Consider the following 17,711-nt stretch of genomic DNA (forward strand, 5'->3'; position numbering starts at 1 on the left):
TAAATTCTGCGAGGATTTTTTATGCGCAGGTCTTTAACTCCGCAGATTTGAAAACTTTAATCCAGCTTCTGGATAAAAAATGATGTTTGGGTGCTTATTCTCCTTCGTACAGAATAAGATATGTTATCCTAGTAACGATTTTGCGTAGATGTACTTAACTTTAGACACCGAGTCTTATACTCGATTTTCGGTGTAGGAAGATGAAGATAGATAATTTTCGGCGTACAGATTTCGATGTCTCATTAGTTTTGTGTTTGTGCTTAGTTCCTACAAGCCTAAAAGAAGTCGCAAAGACTCAGTTTGTCCTGCTCAACCATTCTTCATCTTTATGGTGGCCAGCGGAAGGTGGACCGGCTCCTCGTATTGTCTGGAGAATGAATGGTACTGTTGTACAAAACAGCACTAGTGTGAGACTCCGAATCAAAGTTACTGAACAAAAAAGAATACAAACTACAGTTGCGAGGTGAACGAACATGGTCAGTTGAAGAGGATTAACATCAGTCATGTTGTCGAGAGTAAGTTTCAAGTTAGATATTTACTTTAAGGGGAGCTCAGCTGTTGTTTATGCTTATGGCAACCTTACGATTTGTCTTGCGACTATTTTGGGTCTAATTTTGTTTTTGAGTGAAATTGTCTATGATTCCATGTAAGGGTAATCTCATAAATGATATTCATGATGAAGTCAATTTTAATTGCAGCAAAGTTTCATATCTCGAAAAAAAGGAGTAACTTGCTACAATATTTTTGATGATTTTGCGTTTAATTACTGCCCAGTTTACAGGTTGCAGGTTGCTCAGAGCGTCGTTTATTCGTATCATTAACGAAAGAGAAGTAAATGTAAAATAAAACGATGTCCATAACAGGCTTAGTGTGAAAAATGTGAAAAATTGTATTCCCTGTCGGGGCCCCAAAAGCGCTACTTTGTACTTCCGGCGGATGTTTTTCGCTTATTTTATGTGTTCTTCCGTTTCCGGGGCCCAAGCGCTAAAAAAACGTGTCTGCAGTTTGCCACATTCAATTTCAGTGAAAAGTTACAGAAAATTTTTGAAATAGGATTTAAAAAATGTGGAGTGATCGTACAAAAATCGCTCTTGAAGAAAAAAGTATTTAGAAATAAAATATTCAGAGACACGTTTTGTTGTTTATATGTAAAACTAGCTACTGTCAAAATTTGAGAGCAATGAAACAAATTCCTTTTGACTTGTAGCTCTTAAAAAGTGATTCGAGCGCTCGCATTTAGAAGTCGTGAAAAATTCGAAAATTCATTTTTTTTCAAAATTTTTGGTATAGTCTGATGGCCAGTCCTATAAGCTTTAATTTAATGTAGGGGTTTAGATATCTGCAGTTTAAACCGGACGCGCTACACGCATCGCTTGCACGCGAGACACCCCTGAAGGTGCAGGGTAACCTTAAGTGAAAAAATTCATAGTCGAGGAGATGGAACATAGACTTTTTCTGTTAGCTTTTCCAGAACATTCTGAAACTTGCAACTATTTCATTTCAGGGTGTTCCATCGTGTGCCGTATTTTTCAGTTCATCAGGAGTAAACTTCACTTAAGATAATCTTTCTGGCATTAAAGGAGGGGATATAGTGAAAGTAAATAATTATTTTTTCATTTATAGCTATTCACATTCTCCCCTGCCCCCCAGTAACCAAATGGTGTCAACAAGGAAGTTTCAACTATTAACCTTGTAATGATTTTATTTTACAGCTCATTGCTATTGATAAAACGACAGCAGATGCAATGAAGAATAAAAGTTGGAAAGTGTAAGCAGTTTTTGAAGAACCCAATGTTCAATGTCAGGCAAAATGTGTGGCGCAAAGCATTGATGAAGATCAATAACCGTGAGCTGCTTAAATTACTTCAAGATATCTGAAGTTTTCCCAAAGGTCTTCCTTTTAATAACAACACAATGAAAGTGTGTTCCTTGGATTTTATTAAGCAATTTTTCAATTGTTTCAGCTAACAAGGAGTGAGAAAGGTTCCGTTCAAGATCCCTGACCTGCAAATCAAGCCTGTAGAAGCAAATCAAGTTTGTAGAACTGAGATGCATGCTGATTACTTCACCCATGAATGGCAAGAGGTAATGAACATGCAACTTCTTCTTGCCACATTATCTCCACTACTATCAGAAAACAGGTAAAAGGAATAACTTAACTAATGAGTGAAATCATTTTGCTGATTTACCGGAATATTTAAAGCAGCTGAAGGGGAGAAGTTAAATCAGTCTCTGGAGTTTCAAAGTTAACAGTACAAATACATTGAAAGCGATTGAAAGCTATCTACAGCAACAAGTTACAAATCAGCAACTAAACGATTTAGGGAGCAGGTTTTATTTGGAGCTGCAAACTGTTTAACATGCTTGGATGGCCTGAGTCTTTGCCTGAATGTTGCTGTTTCTATGTCGTTAGCTGAAAAAACTACTGAGGAAAGATCTCAGGAAGAAAACAGAGGAAAAACAGAAGCATATCTAGTTTTACTTTCAAGTTAGACAGAACCAAATGCAGATGATGGCATGATTTTCTTAGCATTAAGGCTTTTTACAAGTTCTTTCTTTCACATGTTTTATTATTATTATTTTTTTAATGAGGTTGTCCACAGTTCATTTGAAGTTTTATCTGTTCTTCTGTAACCTCTCTACAATCCTTTCCATGACACGCTTGCCTTCACACACGGTCATAGTACTGGGGTGTAATCTTCACCAACCTATACAAAAATCAAGCAGGAAGCTTTCTTAAAATGTCTTACAACAGTCATTCAAGAGGTTCATAGGTTCTCCTGAGGTTTCCAAAAGGTCTCTTATGCATTCTAGGCTTAATTGATTCTATCCACTGTTCTAATGCACTCCTGTGTCAAGCCTACTGCAATAATGCTACATCTTGTTGTTCATGTAGTAAGCTGAACTATGATTGGTCTATTGGAGGGCAGACGCATTCACCACAGCATAATTGAAAGTTTTTTACTTCATTATTATACAAAACAGACAGAATTCATGTTGCAGTGTGACTTTTCAATCATAGATCACAGAAGATGTGAAATTGTGGTAAGAACATTCAGTTACACTCAGCAGTGCCAAGTGCTCCTCTCTTTGTTCGTACCACTATGTTGACTTCATCTGTCACCTATAACAGAACAGATGCATGGCGACATGGAATCTAATTGTTAAACAGACTGACACCACAGCAGAAGGTCTTCTTCATGGTGCAATAAGTGAGCCACCATAAAAAAAAGCTTGATGCGTGATTAAGAAAGTCATCTTGCTTGATACTGTTGTAACAGGTCTTGTACCTTATACAAAAATGACAACTGACCTAAAAAATGAGCAAAAAAGAAACTAGATCCTCCTAGTAGGTCTTGATGAAAACAAAGATAACAACATCAATTGCCGGAGATCACAGTTGACCAAGATTCAGTTGAATTTGTTTTTGTTGTACTCGTGACAACATTTCACAGATCAGTCACAAAGGGTTATTGTGTGAACACCCCAAATCAATACACTCAAGAAACCCTTGAGTACCACTAACCTTACTGGTCAACCTTTCTGTCTGTACAGGTCCAAATGTAGCTCTTGGTGGTCAAAACAAACTCATTGTACTACACTCATTGTACTACACTACAGCTTGTGATCCAAACAAGTTGATAGATGCAGTTGTACAACCTAATGGTTGATAAAATAATAATTATAGTGAAATAAATTTCAATTGACCTGCGGATAAAAATCAGGCAAGGCAATAATCCTTGCAGTTGTATTGGAGTTTTAAGAATTGCTGAAAAGAAGCCTGGAAAAACCTCAGACTGATGGGATTTAATCCCATGGCTCCCAGGTACTATTTGGCCCTACTGACAACTGAGCTATAAAGCCACACATTTGGTGGGTTCCTTCCCATGGAGTTATCTGCTCTCAGTATGATGCTTCGGTGATCCTACACAATGACAAGTTCTTTTTTTGCTGTCAGTGATGTCAGTAGTTTAGCTTGTTACCAGTCCTCTAGTTGCTTAGCTTCAGTACCCCGTAATCACAAAGAAAAATGGTGTACCCAAGAATCTGGCAAAGACATCCGTCAATCTCCTAGTATGTTAGCAAAATCTGGGACAGTTGGGAAACAGTGAAATTGCTGATTGGCTTGGATTTTCCCAGCATAATTATGAAAACAGGGCTTAATCAACATTGGGCTATTACTATATAACCTATAGATACAGAAATTTTGCGCTGTAAGTAAAGGGAATAGGTAGGTAATGTCTCACCGGGTTGTCTTTGACAGTCAGGTAGTGTCCAGACCTCTCCAAATGAGCCACCTACTCATCAGAACAGTAAAGTGGGAGGGATGGGTGGGTGGGTAGGATTTACAGATTTAATGGTCAGTGTCTGAACTACTTCAAATTAGATCACTGCATTAGTTTGGGGAACAAATGCCATTTCCCACCACTCTTCATTTTGGTAGGACATTCTGTACTCAAAGTACTTGTACACGAGTTGGCAGCATCAAAAGAGAACCTGTTTGTGGCCAAAATAATTTTACACTGTCCAAATTGCTGATGTAATTTTCAAACACACATGAATCTGTTGAAGTCAGTGCTACGTCGTGCAAAGTTGAACCTGTCCATGATCCTGGTAAGTTGCTGTCTCACATTATCAGCCGATTTGAGAGAACGATGTTGGACAAAATTATCATAACACCACTGTGTATCTTCATGGTCTAAAAATAAGGATAAAAAAGTTTTGTTTGAAATAGCCTGGGACATCTTTGGGCTTTGACTGTGTCAAGCCAGCCTACATAATTATAGCAAAGTACCCTTTCCAAGGCTGGCAAATCTCACAACCAAAAGTGAGTTCACTTTCTTGGTCCTTGTAAACCCTGATTAGATTAGCAGAAGGATAAGAAGACATTAATTTTTTGGCTAATCTTGTCTAAAACTACCACAAAATCCCTGGAGACTGCAGAAAGAAAACTGCTCCAACTTCTGCACTAGAACTCAAACAAAGAGTTACCGGTACATTATACTGGTAAATGCAATGTTACTCATGAACCTGAATTGTCAGATTATCTGCAAATAAGTTTAATCCTTTGACTCCCACAAGTGACCAAGACAGAATTTCTCGGCTTACAACTCCAATACAATAACAAGCAGACAAGTGATGAGAATAGAGAATCCAATAGTTGATCCAATACCAAATTCTCCAAACTAACAATACAAGAATTGTGTGGCAGAGAGTGAGAAGAATTATGAATGAGATCTTGGCAATGAAAGGTTTAAATTGAAATCTTCCCCAAGGAGAGAGAGAAAAAAAAAAAAACAAGGTTCCATAATGTACAGAAAGGACTAAAGGGACAAGATTAGTAGGTGTTTTTTTAGTTAAGAATGCACACACAATAACACCAGAAAGCTTGGCATACAATGTAAGTATGGGTTACAAGTCAAACTCACTTTGTTTGTATGCATGGTAAACATTCAGTAAGGTCAGGTGGTCTCCATCAATGTGAGCAAACTTCATGTTAGCTTCATCAGCTGCCTTCTTAGCTTCACTTGGTCTCATAAACACCTGAGGAACAAACAGACAGAGGCAGGATCATTAATGAATTATAATGATAACAATTTATCAAAAAGTATTTTTAAGTAAATCAACAGGTTGACTTGATATCTGTATACCTGATAACATGGCAGTAACGGAGAGAATTTCATTAGAACAGTTATGGTCACAACTGGAAATCACCATCTTGGCAAGTTGAGGGTCGAGTGGAAACTCTGCCATCATGAAGCCCAGTGATGTGAGGTCTCCATTGTCATCAAGGGCACCAAGATAGTTCAGCAGTTCAAGTGCTCTCATCAAAGTTTCTGGTGCTATCAAACTGACAAAAAAAGAATGAAATCTTAGCTTTCTTTGTTTGGTTCGTACGCAACCTTTTACTTGCAAGACTTTGAGCTATTCCTTAGAAAATGACACTTCTGGGAATCACCACAAATCAAGGGCTAATACACATGTACCAGCCTGCTCACAAGCACTGAACCTACCAGGAGGATCCATGAAGTCAAAATGCCCAAGTCGTCCATGCCCAACTTCTTCAGCTGTAGCACCACAGTACCAAGGTTGGACGTCAGGATTTCAGGGTAGGTATTGTCTTGCATTTCAGTTTGATAAGCTTTCTCTGTGTACAATCTGAAACAATTGCCAGGACATGTACGACCAGCACGGCCAGCTCTCTGCTGTGAACTGGCTTTTGATATAGCAGTAACTAACAGTGACTTTACACGGATACGGGGATTGTACACCTATTATAGACAAACCAAAGACAAAATGACTTTACACTCGGTCAACCTGTTAAGGAACAATGATAAGGAACAATAAAATATATATGCACAATTAGAAAGATGTAGATTTTTGAGCTTTGTAAGAAAAAGCTATTGATATTTTTTTACCTTGTCACAAACATAGGACAGAGGAAAAGTTCTGAGACCTCACGAGGAATTGAACCTGCACACTGAGTCTAATGGTCTGGGGTTGGATTCCTTAGGGGAACTCAGAATGTTTTCTTTGTCCCATGCTTGTTAAGAGACAAGAAGAACAGTAAAATACTTTGTGAAAAGTAGACAGTAATCAAATACTGAAGACAGACCTTCTGCTTGGAAAATCCAGGATCTATAACAAACACCACACCATCAATGGTAAGAGATGTTTCAGCAGTGTTGGTGGACACCACACACTTGCGCCCAATGGCACCATTTGGGCGTTTTGCTGGAGGAGCGTCAAAGATGTACTGCTGCTGTTGTGGAGGAAGAGTTGAATACAGAGGGATGCAGCGGAACTCGCCCACTTCAGGTCCCAGGTTATCAATTTCCTTCTTCAGTCTCTTGCATGCTTCTTCAATTTCCTGACTGGGAAGAAAATAGTGAAATGTTGAAAGGCTACTTTCAACTTGGTTTAACTTTGTTTACAATATGTGCGAACTGTGAAAAATTTACACAATGCTCATGTTTGTTGCAAAATGTCATTCAGGAATGGATGGTCCTTTAAAACTAGGGTTAAATGGCACATAAATTTCTAGCTTAAAGAAGTGGCAACTAAAAGTCTTCTTAGTGTGAGATCGATCTTCACAGAAATGAACACTACTTAACCCATTAACGTCCAGTGCGCCCGTATGCGCCCATGGGGACCCACACCCTTTCTACGCCCTGTGACGTCATCAATTTTAACTCTGGAGCACGAATTCGAGCATGTACTTGAACGGGTTGAAAATATCTTGCAGACGATACCAGAATGAGCGCAATTGAGTGGAGGAGATTGGAGAAATAGCCAAAAAACCGTGTCACTTTGACTGGAAAATCTGCACGAAGATCGTGTTTCACTACCCACCTACCTTTCCGAGCATGTGCTTTGAAAATAATGAGTAGTTTCTGAAAAATCTCTACACCAAAATGAAGCCTACTCAATTTCCAGCAAGTGAGGAGAAACTTTAGGCAAGGAGAGGGGAAAAAAAGGGCAGGAGAAAGAGAGAAAAGTAGAAGTCGGAAGTGGGGCGTGACTTTTCAACCCAAAAACTATGTCGAAATTTTGCTCTCTGCGCGTGCCCGAGATTTTCAGGCCGCCATTTTGCATTTGGATCGAAAGGCCGTCGAGTGCACGAGCTGTCAAGTGGTTTTTGGTAAGTTGGAGCTTTTAAAACCCCAACAGTGACCCCAAATCTGCTGGACTAGCTTCAAAACACAGTTTTCCACAAAAGCTGCAGCCGTTAATGGGTTAACAAAGAAGCAAGTTTTTTCGGAAAAATCCACTTTTTGGCATTAAGCAATCAAATCGGTTAGGGTAACGTAAAATCAGGTCAAAAAGTTAGGGTTAGGGTATCTTTTAGGGTTAGGGTTAACCCATTAACGTCCAGTGCGCCCGTATGCGCCCATGGGGACCCACACCCTTTCTACGCCCTGTGACGTCATCAATTTTAACTCTGGAGCACGAATTCGAGCATGTACTTGAACAGGTTGAAAATATCTTGCAGACGATACCAGAATGAGCGCAATTGAGTGGAGGAGATTGGAGAAATAGCCAAAAAACCGTGTCACTTTGACTGGAAAATCTGCACGAAGATCGTGTTTCACTACCCACCTACCTTTCCGAGCATGTGCTTTGAAAATAATGAGTAGTTTCTGAAAAATCTCTACACCAAAATGAAGCCTACTCAATTTCCAGCAAGTGAGGAGAAACTTTAGGCAAGGAGAGGGGAAATGTCGAAATTTTGCTCTCTGCGCGTGCCCGAGATTTTCAGGCCGCCATTTTGCATTTGGATCGAAAGGCCGTCGAGTGCACGAGCTGTCAAGTGGTTTTTGGTAAGTTGGAGCTTTTAAAACCCCAACAGTGACCCCAAATCTGCTGGACTAGCTTCAAAACTTAGTTTTCCACAAAAGCTGCGGCCGTTAATGGGTTAAGCAGTAGTGAAAATAAGGCCTGAAAAAAATTCACTTCACAGGTTTATTATGAACCTTCACAATGACCAGCTCCTAGTTGGCTTGTTAGCTCAGTTGGTAGAGCATTGCACTGGTACTGTAGAGGTCATGGCTTTGAATTCTGTACAGGCCCAAAATTTTTTTCCGGCCTAATTTTCACTACTGCTTAATAAGTAGTGTTCATTTCTGTCGAGATTGATCTCACACTAATTTCTTTAACCGCAGTTCGTATACATGACTTTCAAATGAATACATTCACCAGCATTAAAAAGTTTTAGGGGTTAATCCTTTCACTACCGAGATCTCATTAGTAACTCTCTCTACTGTCTCTCATACAATTCTCATGATGTTACTTGGGAGAATTTGGCATCTGATCAACTAATAATCCCCTGATTAGTATTATTTTTTTCTTTATGCTCATCACTTGTCTTCTTGATATTGTATTGGCATTGTAAGGAGAAATTCTGTCTTGGTCACTCACTGAATTTAAAGGTTTAAAGGATTACATGAAACATGCCAATCTAAACTCAAAAGGGGAATCAAGAACTTTGAACACACACCTCTTGCCCAGTAAGAAACAACAAAATGTCGCCCTCCACTTCGTCACACATGTGAATCTGTACCACTGTTCTAATGGCTGCCTCCAAGTAGTCTCGTTCAGGTTTAGGAGTGTAAAAGATCTCTACAGGATGTGTTCGTCCAGGGATTGTCATGAGTGGACATTCGTCAAAATATTCCTGGAATTTCCCGGCATCTAAGGTGGCACTCATGATTATAATCTTAAGGTCATGTCTCTGTCGTACAACCTGTGGAAAACAGACGCATTTTATACAACTTCTGTAAGTTACAGGTGTAACAGTGGACCAATGCAGTGTCACCTGCACATGTACTATCAGCAGCATGATTAGTAAGTAAATTGGTCTGATTATTTAAACAAATTTTAGCCGTTGTCAAATGAAGCCGCATTCTAAATAATCTTCAATTTAGTCCAACCATTTATTTGAACATTTATTTTTGTGAACAGTGTCAAGAGGGTTGAAAGCTGGTAGTAGAAAGAACATTTATTTAACTAGACTGATCCATTCGAAGGGAAACCCTAAGGCCCACTGATTGAATAAAACCATGACTGTTTTCAGTTGGACCTCCTACAAATAACCAATCCTTTGTGATAGAACAGTTCTTTTCATGTGTAAAATGACACTACTGTTTGCACTGCTCTGCAAATCACTGAAACCAGCCTTTCCCTCACTCAATGTTGCCCATTTGCAGCAAAAAATTAAAATCACATAAGATCAAGGCTTGACCTTTTCAACTTACTGGCCAGGTGGTTAGTGACATCTTAGATATTACGACAATTTCAGTTTGTTTACTAGCAAAACTGGCAGGTGGAAATTAAAAACCACTGGCCAAAGCTGAATTTCTACCAGTCTGTAGCTAGTGGGCTACTGTTAATGTTGAGCCCTGATGATGAAAAATTATTTGGGGGGGGGGGGGAGGGGAAGGAGGCTTCCTATACAACGGGTTATTAACCCTTTATCTCCCAAAATGTGATAAACATGTAACTTACTACAAGGACAAAAGAAATTAACAATGAAGTAACAAGGAGTTATATGCGTCAATGTGTCAACAGTTTTGTTGGCTATACTGTGGTACTTGTTAGAAGACTGTGAAATCTCCAGATGCATGCACACACTGTACCTCATTCAGTAGACCCATCAAGATATCAGTCGCAAGAGTTCTCTCGTGAGCCTGATCAAGAAGAATGACTGCATAACGATCCAGTAGAGGATCAGTCATAGCCTCATGCAACAACATACCATCTGTCATGTACCTGGAAACAAATTCAAATGAGCTTTAAATGACAGCCAGGGATGATTACCTCATTTGTTCAGACATCTGGGATAGAGCTACCAGCCAAACTAATGCCTTTGCATTTTCTCACACCCTCTTCCTTCCTGTTTTTTAACTCTCTTTCTCCCACTAGGAAATATAGTAGGGTCTCAAATTCTCCTAAATACTTAATTAACAAGGAAATATTGAGCAGCTAGAGGTAAGAATTAACAATCAGATCTTGGGAGTTACAGAGTTAAGGATGAAATATACTTTGTCTTCTTTACATGTACTTCAATATAGTGCGAGGACTAGTGCAATCTTCAAATCGAATTGTGTACCCAACCTCCTGACCTATGGTGACATCCAATTTGTCAGCTACACACTGAGCAAGACTCATGGCAGCAACCCTCCTGGGCTGCGTACAAGCCACACACTGTCTTGCGTTTGTCAATGCGAGTTTCAAGACACCACTGTAGGATCTACAAAAGTAAAAAAGTTTTTCAAAATTGTTTTCCTTTTTTCACTACAAACTGCACTTAATGCAAAACAATGCAACATACAAGACATTACAAATACTAGGAATAATTGGTCTCAGGTGTATTATCTGCCCGTAATCGTGAGAAACAAGTTGATCCTAATGATTACCATTTCATAGTATTAAAATAAAGTGTCTGTTACACTGCCAAGGCAGGGCTGGACACTAATGGTAGCCCACTAGCCACAGACTAGTAGAAATTCAGTTTTGGTTGGTGGTTTTGGGTTTCCACCAGCCAGTTTGGCTAGTAAATGAACTGACATTGTCGTAACATCTAAGATGTCACCAGCCACTTGGCTAGTAAGTTAAAAAGTTAGTGTTGAGCCCTGCAAAGAGAGAGTGGAATTGTGTAGAATGGAAAAAAAAAAAAAAAAGAAAAAAATTTGCTTGAGAGGAAATGGTGATTGAGTGCTCTTCAATCCAAAAACCTGAACAGACTTACTTTGTTTGCATGCATGGTAAACATTTAGTTTACAACAAACAACAGTTGAGACCCTACTATATTTACAAGGAACAAGGAAAAAATATCTGTTAAAATGTACCTCACTTCCCTTAATTAGCTTCACACAGCAGCTCAGCTGGAATTTGTACCAACAGTAACTAGTATCTACATGTAGTGGGCATCCATTACGCCCAACTGAAGCCTGAATTCTTCCAAATATTTACAGTCTCTAATTCCTCAAATTTCCCCAACCACAGCTCATCTGATAAAGAGTACAATTTAACCCAACTTCTACTAAACTACTAAGATAATTTAGTGTTATTACATTGATTTATAATGCAAAATGCTCACCGTAAAGGGTTTCAAGTGTTTGCCCTTTGTCAAAGCAAATAAATACTACATGTAACTATTACCTGGGTTGTTTTACCAGATCCAGTCTCGCCAACAAGAAAAAAAGCTTGTTTTCCTTCATGGTTTCCATGAATTTTTCTCTGTACTCCCATACTGGTAGCTCGATTCTCTTCTTGAGAATGTCAAAATATTTGTCTGAGAATAGCTTCCCATTGAAAGGATTGATCTTTCCACGAAGATTGCTTGGATTACTACCAACAGAAGGGAGACCAAAATGCATCAGGAGGTATAGTGTACATAAATTATACTTCTGACAATAGGTCAGAGAGAATTTTCTTTTGAATCATTCTAGATTTAAGGGGTGGGAAGGTTTATGGTATCCAACCATTTCTCACTGGCAGGGCTTGCATTTTTGACACTAACTTTTCAACTTACTAGCCAAGTGACTAGTGACATCTTAGATGTTTTGATAATTTCAGTTTGTTTACTGCCAAACTGGCTTGTGGAAATCAAAAACCACTTTTCAAAACTGAATTTCTACAGTAGTCTGTGGCTAGTGGGCTACCATTAGTATCAAACCCTGTCCTGGTACCAACTCGCCTGCACCAACCTTTGCACTTATAAATTCACTTCAATAAGCTCATTTTTAAGTTTAGGTTTGATGTTTTATGGAATGACAATGACATTATTAAAGATTCTACAATTTTTTGTTAGCCATACACCATTGCAGTACAATAACAAAATCACTAAGATGCTATGGACAGTTTACAACACCTTTTTGACACTTACATACACGTATTATGAGTCAGCAATGTGGATTTCTTTAGTAAGAAACTTTTATTTTGTTTATATAATTTATTATAGTTTCTTGTGTATTTTATATATTAAGCCAGAGAATCAAAGCAATTGTTCAGGGATTTGGATCTCAGCGTCTAAGTGTTCCTATGTTTAAAGCAGTATGCTGGTTGCCTAACACTTTGGTTTGTAAATGACTATGAATAAATGAAAATCATACATATGAACTAAGGAATAATTTAAGGATAAGAGAAGGAACTTCACAGTGATGAACACTACTTATAAGGCAATGGAAAAGTAAATTTAAGGAAATGTAATTCCAGGCTACCAGATGCAGCAAGTGACTGTGAAAACCAAATGAGTGACATCCACCTCTACAACATCCTACCAATAAAACAGCTGAAGACCAAGTAAATTGACACAAAACACTTGCCTCAGGAAGAAAGGGAAGGGTAGCAGCCACTCACAAGTATGTGTTACACAAAGCCACAGAAACAACTATCCATCCAAGGCAAGTAAAACGCTCCAACAGCACTTGCATAGGCATGTAATTTCTCCGTGTCTCACCTAACTATCGCCTGAATTACTGGAAGTTTCTTGTGACATTCTGACTGTAAAATAATTCCTTATCTACATGTATTGATTTTTTTTTTTTCAAATATTTGTTTTTGTCCTTTTCATTTTTTGTTTGTCTTAAAGCAAAGAATTTTATCCTGTTAATCCAGTGAAAGCCTCGACGTATGAATTGAAACGACCTAACGTGAGTTTTCAGACTAGAGTTAATAAAACCACGAGAGGGGAATTCGATGTCTTACAGTGTAGGTGTTCTCTATCGCGCGAATAGTGATCAATTCGGAAACAAATTTAGACAGCAATTCAAGAAAATCGTTTCCAATATTTTCTAGCCTTAAGTATATATAACACAAGGGAACCTCCTGCGAAATCAATTATGATTTCGAGATTTGGAAAATACCGTCTTGCATAATAATTTCACAGCTGTGCAGATTCAAGAAACGGCCACAATTAAACCAGATAAGCTGTGATTCAAATATTTCCAGAGCACTGCCTTCCTGAGGAAGACTGTGATCGAAGAGATAGATTTATTTCAGTCTCTGTACCAAAACCAGCTGCAGATTAATTTAAGCTCGGCGATATTCAAAACTGAAAAGCTGTCCTTTACATATGTATCACAGCCTACCTCAACTCCTCCTTAATCCTTTTCGCGGTAGTTAACGAGTTGGATGAGTTCCCATCGACATCTAACCTCCTTTTCGACATCTTGCAGGGACATCAAAGTCAAATATTCCTATAAACGTTCTCTAACTGTTATATTAACACAAGCGCCACTGAGATTTCCATCGAAGTTTGCCGGCCAAGGAAATGCAAAAGACACGCGTTTTGATCTCGTTATCCCATAAGTCTCCGCGATCATAAAAGAGACTAAATATGGTAAAATTTCCCATAACTTCTGGCGAGCGGTATACCGCGCGAAATATTGAAAAACATGGCAGACGAGAGGCAGACGACAATTCAAGTTTGGTTCGCGTTTTCGTGTGGTAGATTGATAGTTTTAGCATCTATGAGTAGAAACACGATCGTGATGGATACATACTTATAAGATGGCAGAAAGTACAGTCACAACGAGGGCATTTTATGGGGACAATTCAAAGAGGTACCTCCACGTCACTTAATCAGCTGTTGTGTTGATTTTCATTTACAACTACTACTAGTTTGTTTAATTTTCTGGCTGTAGAACGAATGAAGCTTGGCAACAAAAGATGAGTAAATTGGAGAGATGTGCCAGGGAATTCGGAGATCACCCGATTTTACTTAAACGTCAAAGGTACACTCAACTTTTTAGTATATTTGACAGAAATCATTACCACGTTTGAAATTATGCAAATGTTATTCATCGGTAAGAATCAAACATCTTGGGGAATGAAAATTTTTAACCCCCCTTCAAATTTTGCAGCGGTTGGGCACTCAGTGGGGATGCACAAAAATGCCCTTGTTAAAGGTTGCAGCACTCCTGTTGCCATGGTAACAATGGCTGCTTGTTCGAGGCCTGGAGCCTCATTTTCATATAAAAAATATCGTAAAAGAAGTGTAAAATGTTTATTTGTCTATCTCAAGCTACATGCAACATTACAGATTGGTACTTCTACCATACATAGTGACATCATCCATCTTTACTTTGATGCATTCTATTTTCCTGTGGAGTGGATGTGAACACACCAATAGATTATTTATTTTGGTACAGTTTTTGTCACTTCTGCTGTAGGGTAAAACAGGGAAAACGTTTGTCTAAATTTCTCCAAAAGTACACTTATTCTGGAACTGAAACTATGCAGGTAGTTCATGGTTATAATGTTCTAGTTTTTAAATGTGTAAAAATCTGTGCGGGCCAGCCTCTACTTTTCATAGTGGCAATTCGCGAACAAAGCTCAAAAATCAGATATTGCATAAATTGGCAATGTTTACATCTAATGTTCTCAACAACAAATGTTTCACACAAATGAAAAGTGCAAGACTTTGAAAGAATGTTATCTTCTGAGCAATATCCTGAAGAGAGATCTTGCCTCTAGTTTTAATATTTAAAAACAATTGATCAACCCTCATGGAGGACTACCCGATGTAACGACAATCATGTGCGTATCATCCAGATTCCAAGTACTGTATCTTCTTTCATGGGAATTTGTGCAATCGGAAATCCTCTGATGATACACTGATATACTTGTCTGTCATTTGAAACATGTTAAAGTTGGCTGATCTACACGAAACTGTCTTAAAACCAATCATTTAACATAAACATGTACATTATCATGATGGCGTGACGCTGGATTTCTCCATGAAGTTTCCAGTTTCCATCAGGTCGCTCCAAGAAAGATGAGAAATGGACATTAATTGTTTCGATATTTCAGCAGATTTCCGCGCATTCTGAAGTAAAAACAACCAAAAAAAGAGAGGAGAAAACCTTATTTAACGTTTGTAAACACTGAGAGTGAGAGTATAAATCACAACTTGTTAGCGGTAGTAATGCATGTAAAATCAAAATCAACCACTCATGTAAAAACTATCACAAAGTGGAGATTTTGAAGTAAGTAAGTAAAACTTTATTTATACAGGGTAGCCCATTCAGCACAAGGCTGGTTTCCATAGGGGCCCTGTTTCTTAAAAATCAATTACATCAAAATTCTCAATTATTTATACATATGACTAGGATTACATATGACTAGGATTTTAAAACTACATTAACAGCCTAAGACCACAAAGCCAAAACTCAGTTAGGACCTAAAATAGTAGATAAAAGATCAAGTTAAGATAAAAAGAAATGTCTTGCTCGGCAGCAGAATGTTTGAATGTTTTCACTCTTCACAATGTTTAAAGGAAGTTTATTAAAAATTTCTGTGCCAGTAAAAAGAAAGGTCCTTTTCCCAAAATTTTGTTTTAATTTACTTTTGGTAGGTATAGCCTCATACTTTGCCTTGTGAAATAGTTAACAACTATTCACCAAAGTGGAGGTGGTTAGTGGTGAATATTTACCGTGCCGCGAAGCGGCGTGGTAAATATCCACCGCCAACCACCGACACTGAGGTGAATAGTTGTTTTAGTATTATACTAAAACAGTGAGATAATATACACTGCTTCGTCGTTAATTTGATTGATTTCTTTGCTTGTCACGGATGCAAACCGGGACGCCATTTTTTCCTGAGTTGCTTGGAGGTAAAAAGCAAAGGATATTCGGAGTTTGACTAGCCAATCAGAGCGCGGCTTCAACGCTGTCCACTGTTTTAGTATATACTAATTGTGAATATTCGAAAATCTGGTGAAATATGATGAAAAGTAACTAGGAACTAATGAGTGAAGACAGAGAAAAACGAGTTTAGCCTTGTGGTAATAGTGTCTACTGGAAAGATTCGGCCATTGCAGCTGCTCTATTGCTTAAGATGAGCGAGAGCAATGTGTGATAATCCATGCAGATCTATTTTGTAAGCGCGTAGTCGATCTATATCTTGCTGTAGAAGGTTACTCCAGGCAATGTTACAGTAATCAAATAAGGGAAGAATTAAAGCATTATGAACAAGTGTTGCTGCCTCCTTTGTAACAAAACTTCTAATACGGCCCAGAATACTAACTGTTGATGCCACCTTTTTACACACATAGTCCACGTGAGCCTTGAACAACTCAGTATCGCCTTATTACAACAAATGGAACAGGGATTTTATCACAATAATTTTCTACAAATTTAGCTTTGCATGTGGATAGTGAGTAGTTTGAAAGGTGGAATTATGACATGATTTCATTGAATCTTTCATTTTGAACTTTGTTTTGATTTTTTATTGATCAAGACATGGAAGGAAACATTGACTGACTCAATTGCACTGCGGCGGTGACAAGTCTCTCGTTATCATATCTTGTGCAAATTTTCTGACAGTTTTCTAACAGTTTTCAGATGATTCGAAATGTCTCAGATTCGAAACATCTCAGTTCCTGTCACCCAGAAATGACAACTGCTTGAACCTGCTCTTTGTAAAAAGAAGCAATATGTTGTACAAATTGATATTGTGGCAACTGGGTTTTATGTGTAGTAATACCACTGACAAGGTGCAATTTACATGTATACTCTCACTCTCAGTGTTTATGAAAGTTCAATCAAGGTTTTCCTCCCTTTTCTTTTTTTGGTTGTTTTACTTCAGAATGCATGGCAATCTGCTGAAATGTTGAAAAATGTCAATTTTTCCTCTTCTTTGGAGCGACCTGATATAAACTTCATGGAGAAAGCCATTGTCACGCCATTGTGATAATGTACATGTTTATGACAAATGACGGGTGTTACGATAGTTTCGTGTAGATCAGCCAGCTTCAACATGACTTTGTTTCAAATGACAGACAAGTATATTGGTGTATTGTCAAATAATTTCAGATTGCTCAAATCCACTTGAAATAAGGCACAGTACTCAGAATCTGGATGATATGTACAGTGAAACCTGAGTTTTGCGACCACCCCAAATGTCACGCAAAAGTGGTCGTAAATGACAGGTGGTCGTTTAAGCAGGTTTGTGAGTGACGTCATCAACTTGAAATTTTTTCAGGTATCCATGATATATATATATATATATTTAAATTTGAATATACAGGTACAGATAACTTAGTCATACAAAACACAACAAATCAATCATTTTTTATATCAAAATGCTTTTTATTGCTAGCACTAGGATTTTAATTATTCAACGCGTGATCTATCGTAATGGCAGAAAAAACTTTGTAACTTTGGATTGTTTTGCGTGCTTGTCAAATTTTACTTGCTCTATCGCGC

At 38.2% G+C, this 17,711-nt stretch overlaps 1 protein-coding gene and 1 pseudogene across 2 annotated transcripts in view; one reads left to right on the plus strand and one right to left on the minus strand.

The window, feature by feature from the left end:
* Positions 1-1,921: 1,921 nt before the first annotated feature.
* Positions 1,922-13,798, minus strand: LOC148743043 (putative pre-mRNA-splicing factor ATP-dependent RNA helicase PRP1; annotated as a pseudogene). Its single transcript, XR_015996835.1, has 13 exons — positions 13,593-13,798; positions 11,662-11,850; positions 10,562-10,750; positions 10,137-10,269; positions 8,999-9,244; positions 6,617-6,871; positions 6,015-6,272; positions 5,654-5,843; positions 5,430-5,554; positions 4,551-4,699; positions 4,248-4,298; positions 3,532-3,660; positions 1,922-2,708 (listed from the first exon to the last, which is right to left on the minus strand). The product of XR_015996835.1 is annotated as a putative pre-mRNA-splicing factor ATP-dependent RNA helicase PRP1 (transcript).
* A 57-nt stretch (positions 13,799-13,855) lies between these two features.
* Positions 13,856-17,711, plus strand: part of LOC148743044 (DNA-directed primase/polymerase protein-like) — a 16,034-nt gene continuing 12,178 nt past the window's right edge. The window contains exons 1-2 of the mRNA XM_088762173.1: positions 13,856-14,066; positions 14,148-14,237. Of these exons, the coding sequence (XP_088618299.1) occupies positions 14,014-14,066; positions 14,148-14,237 (143 nt within the window). The 5' untranslated portion in view covers positions 13,856-14,013. The remainder of the gene's footprint in view (positions 14,067-14,147; positions 14,238-17,711) is intronic.

Source organism: Stylophora pistillata, chromosome 1 (assembly GCF_964205215.1).
Source record: "Stylophora pistillata chromosome 1, jaStyPist1.2, whole genome shotgun sequence".
Classification (NCBI taxonomy): Eukaryota; Metazoa; Cnidaria; class Anthozoa; order Scleractinia; family Pocilloporidae; genus Stylophora; species Stylophora pistillata.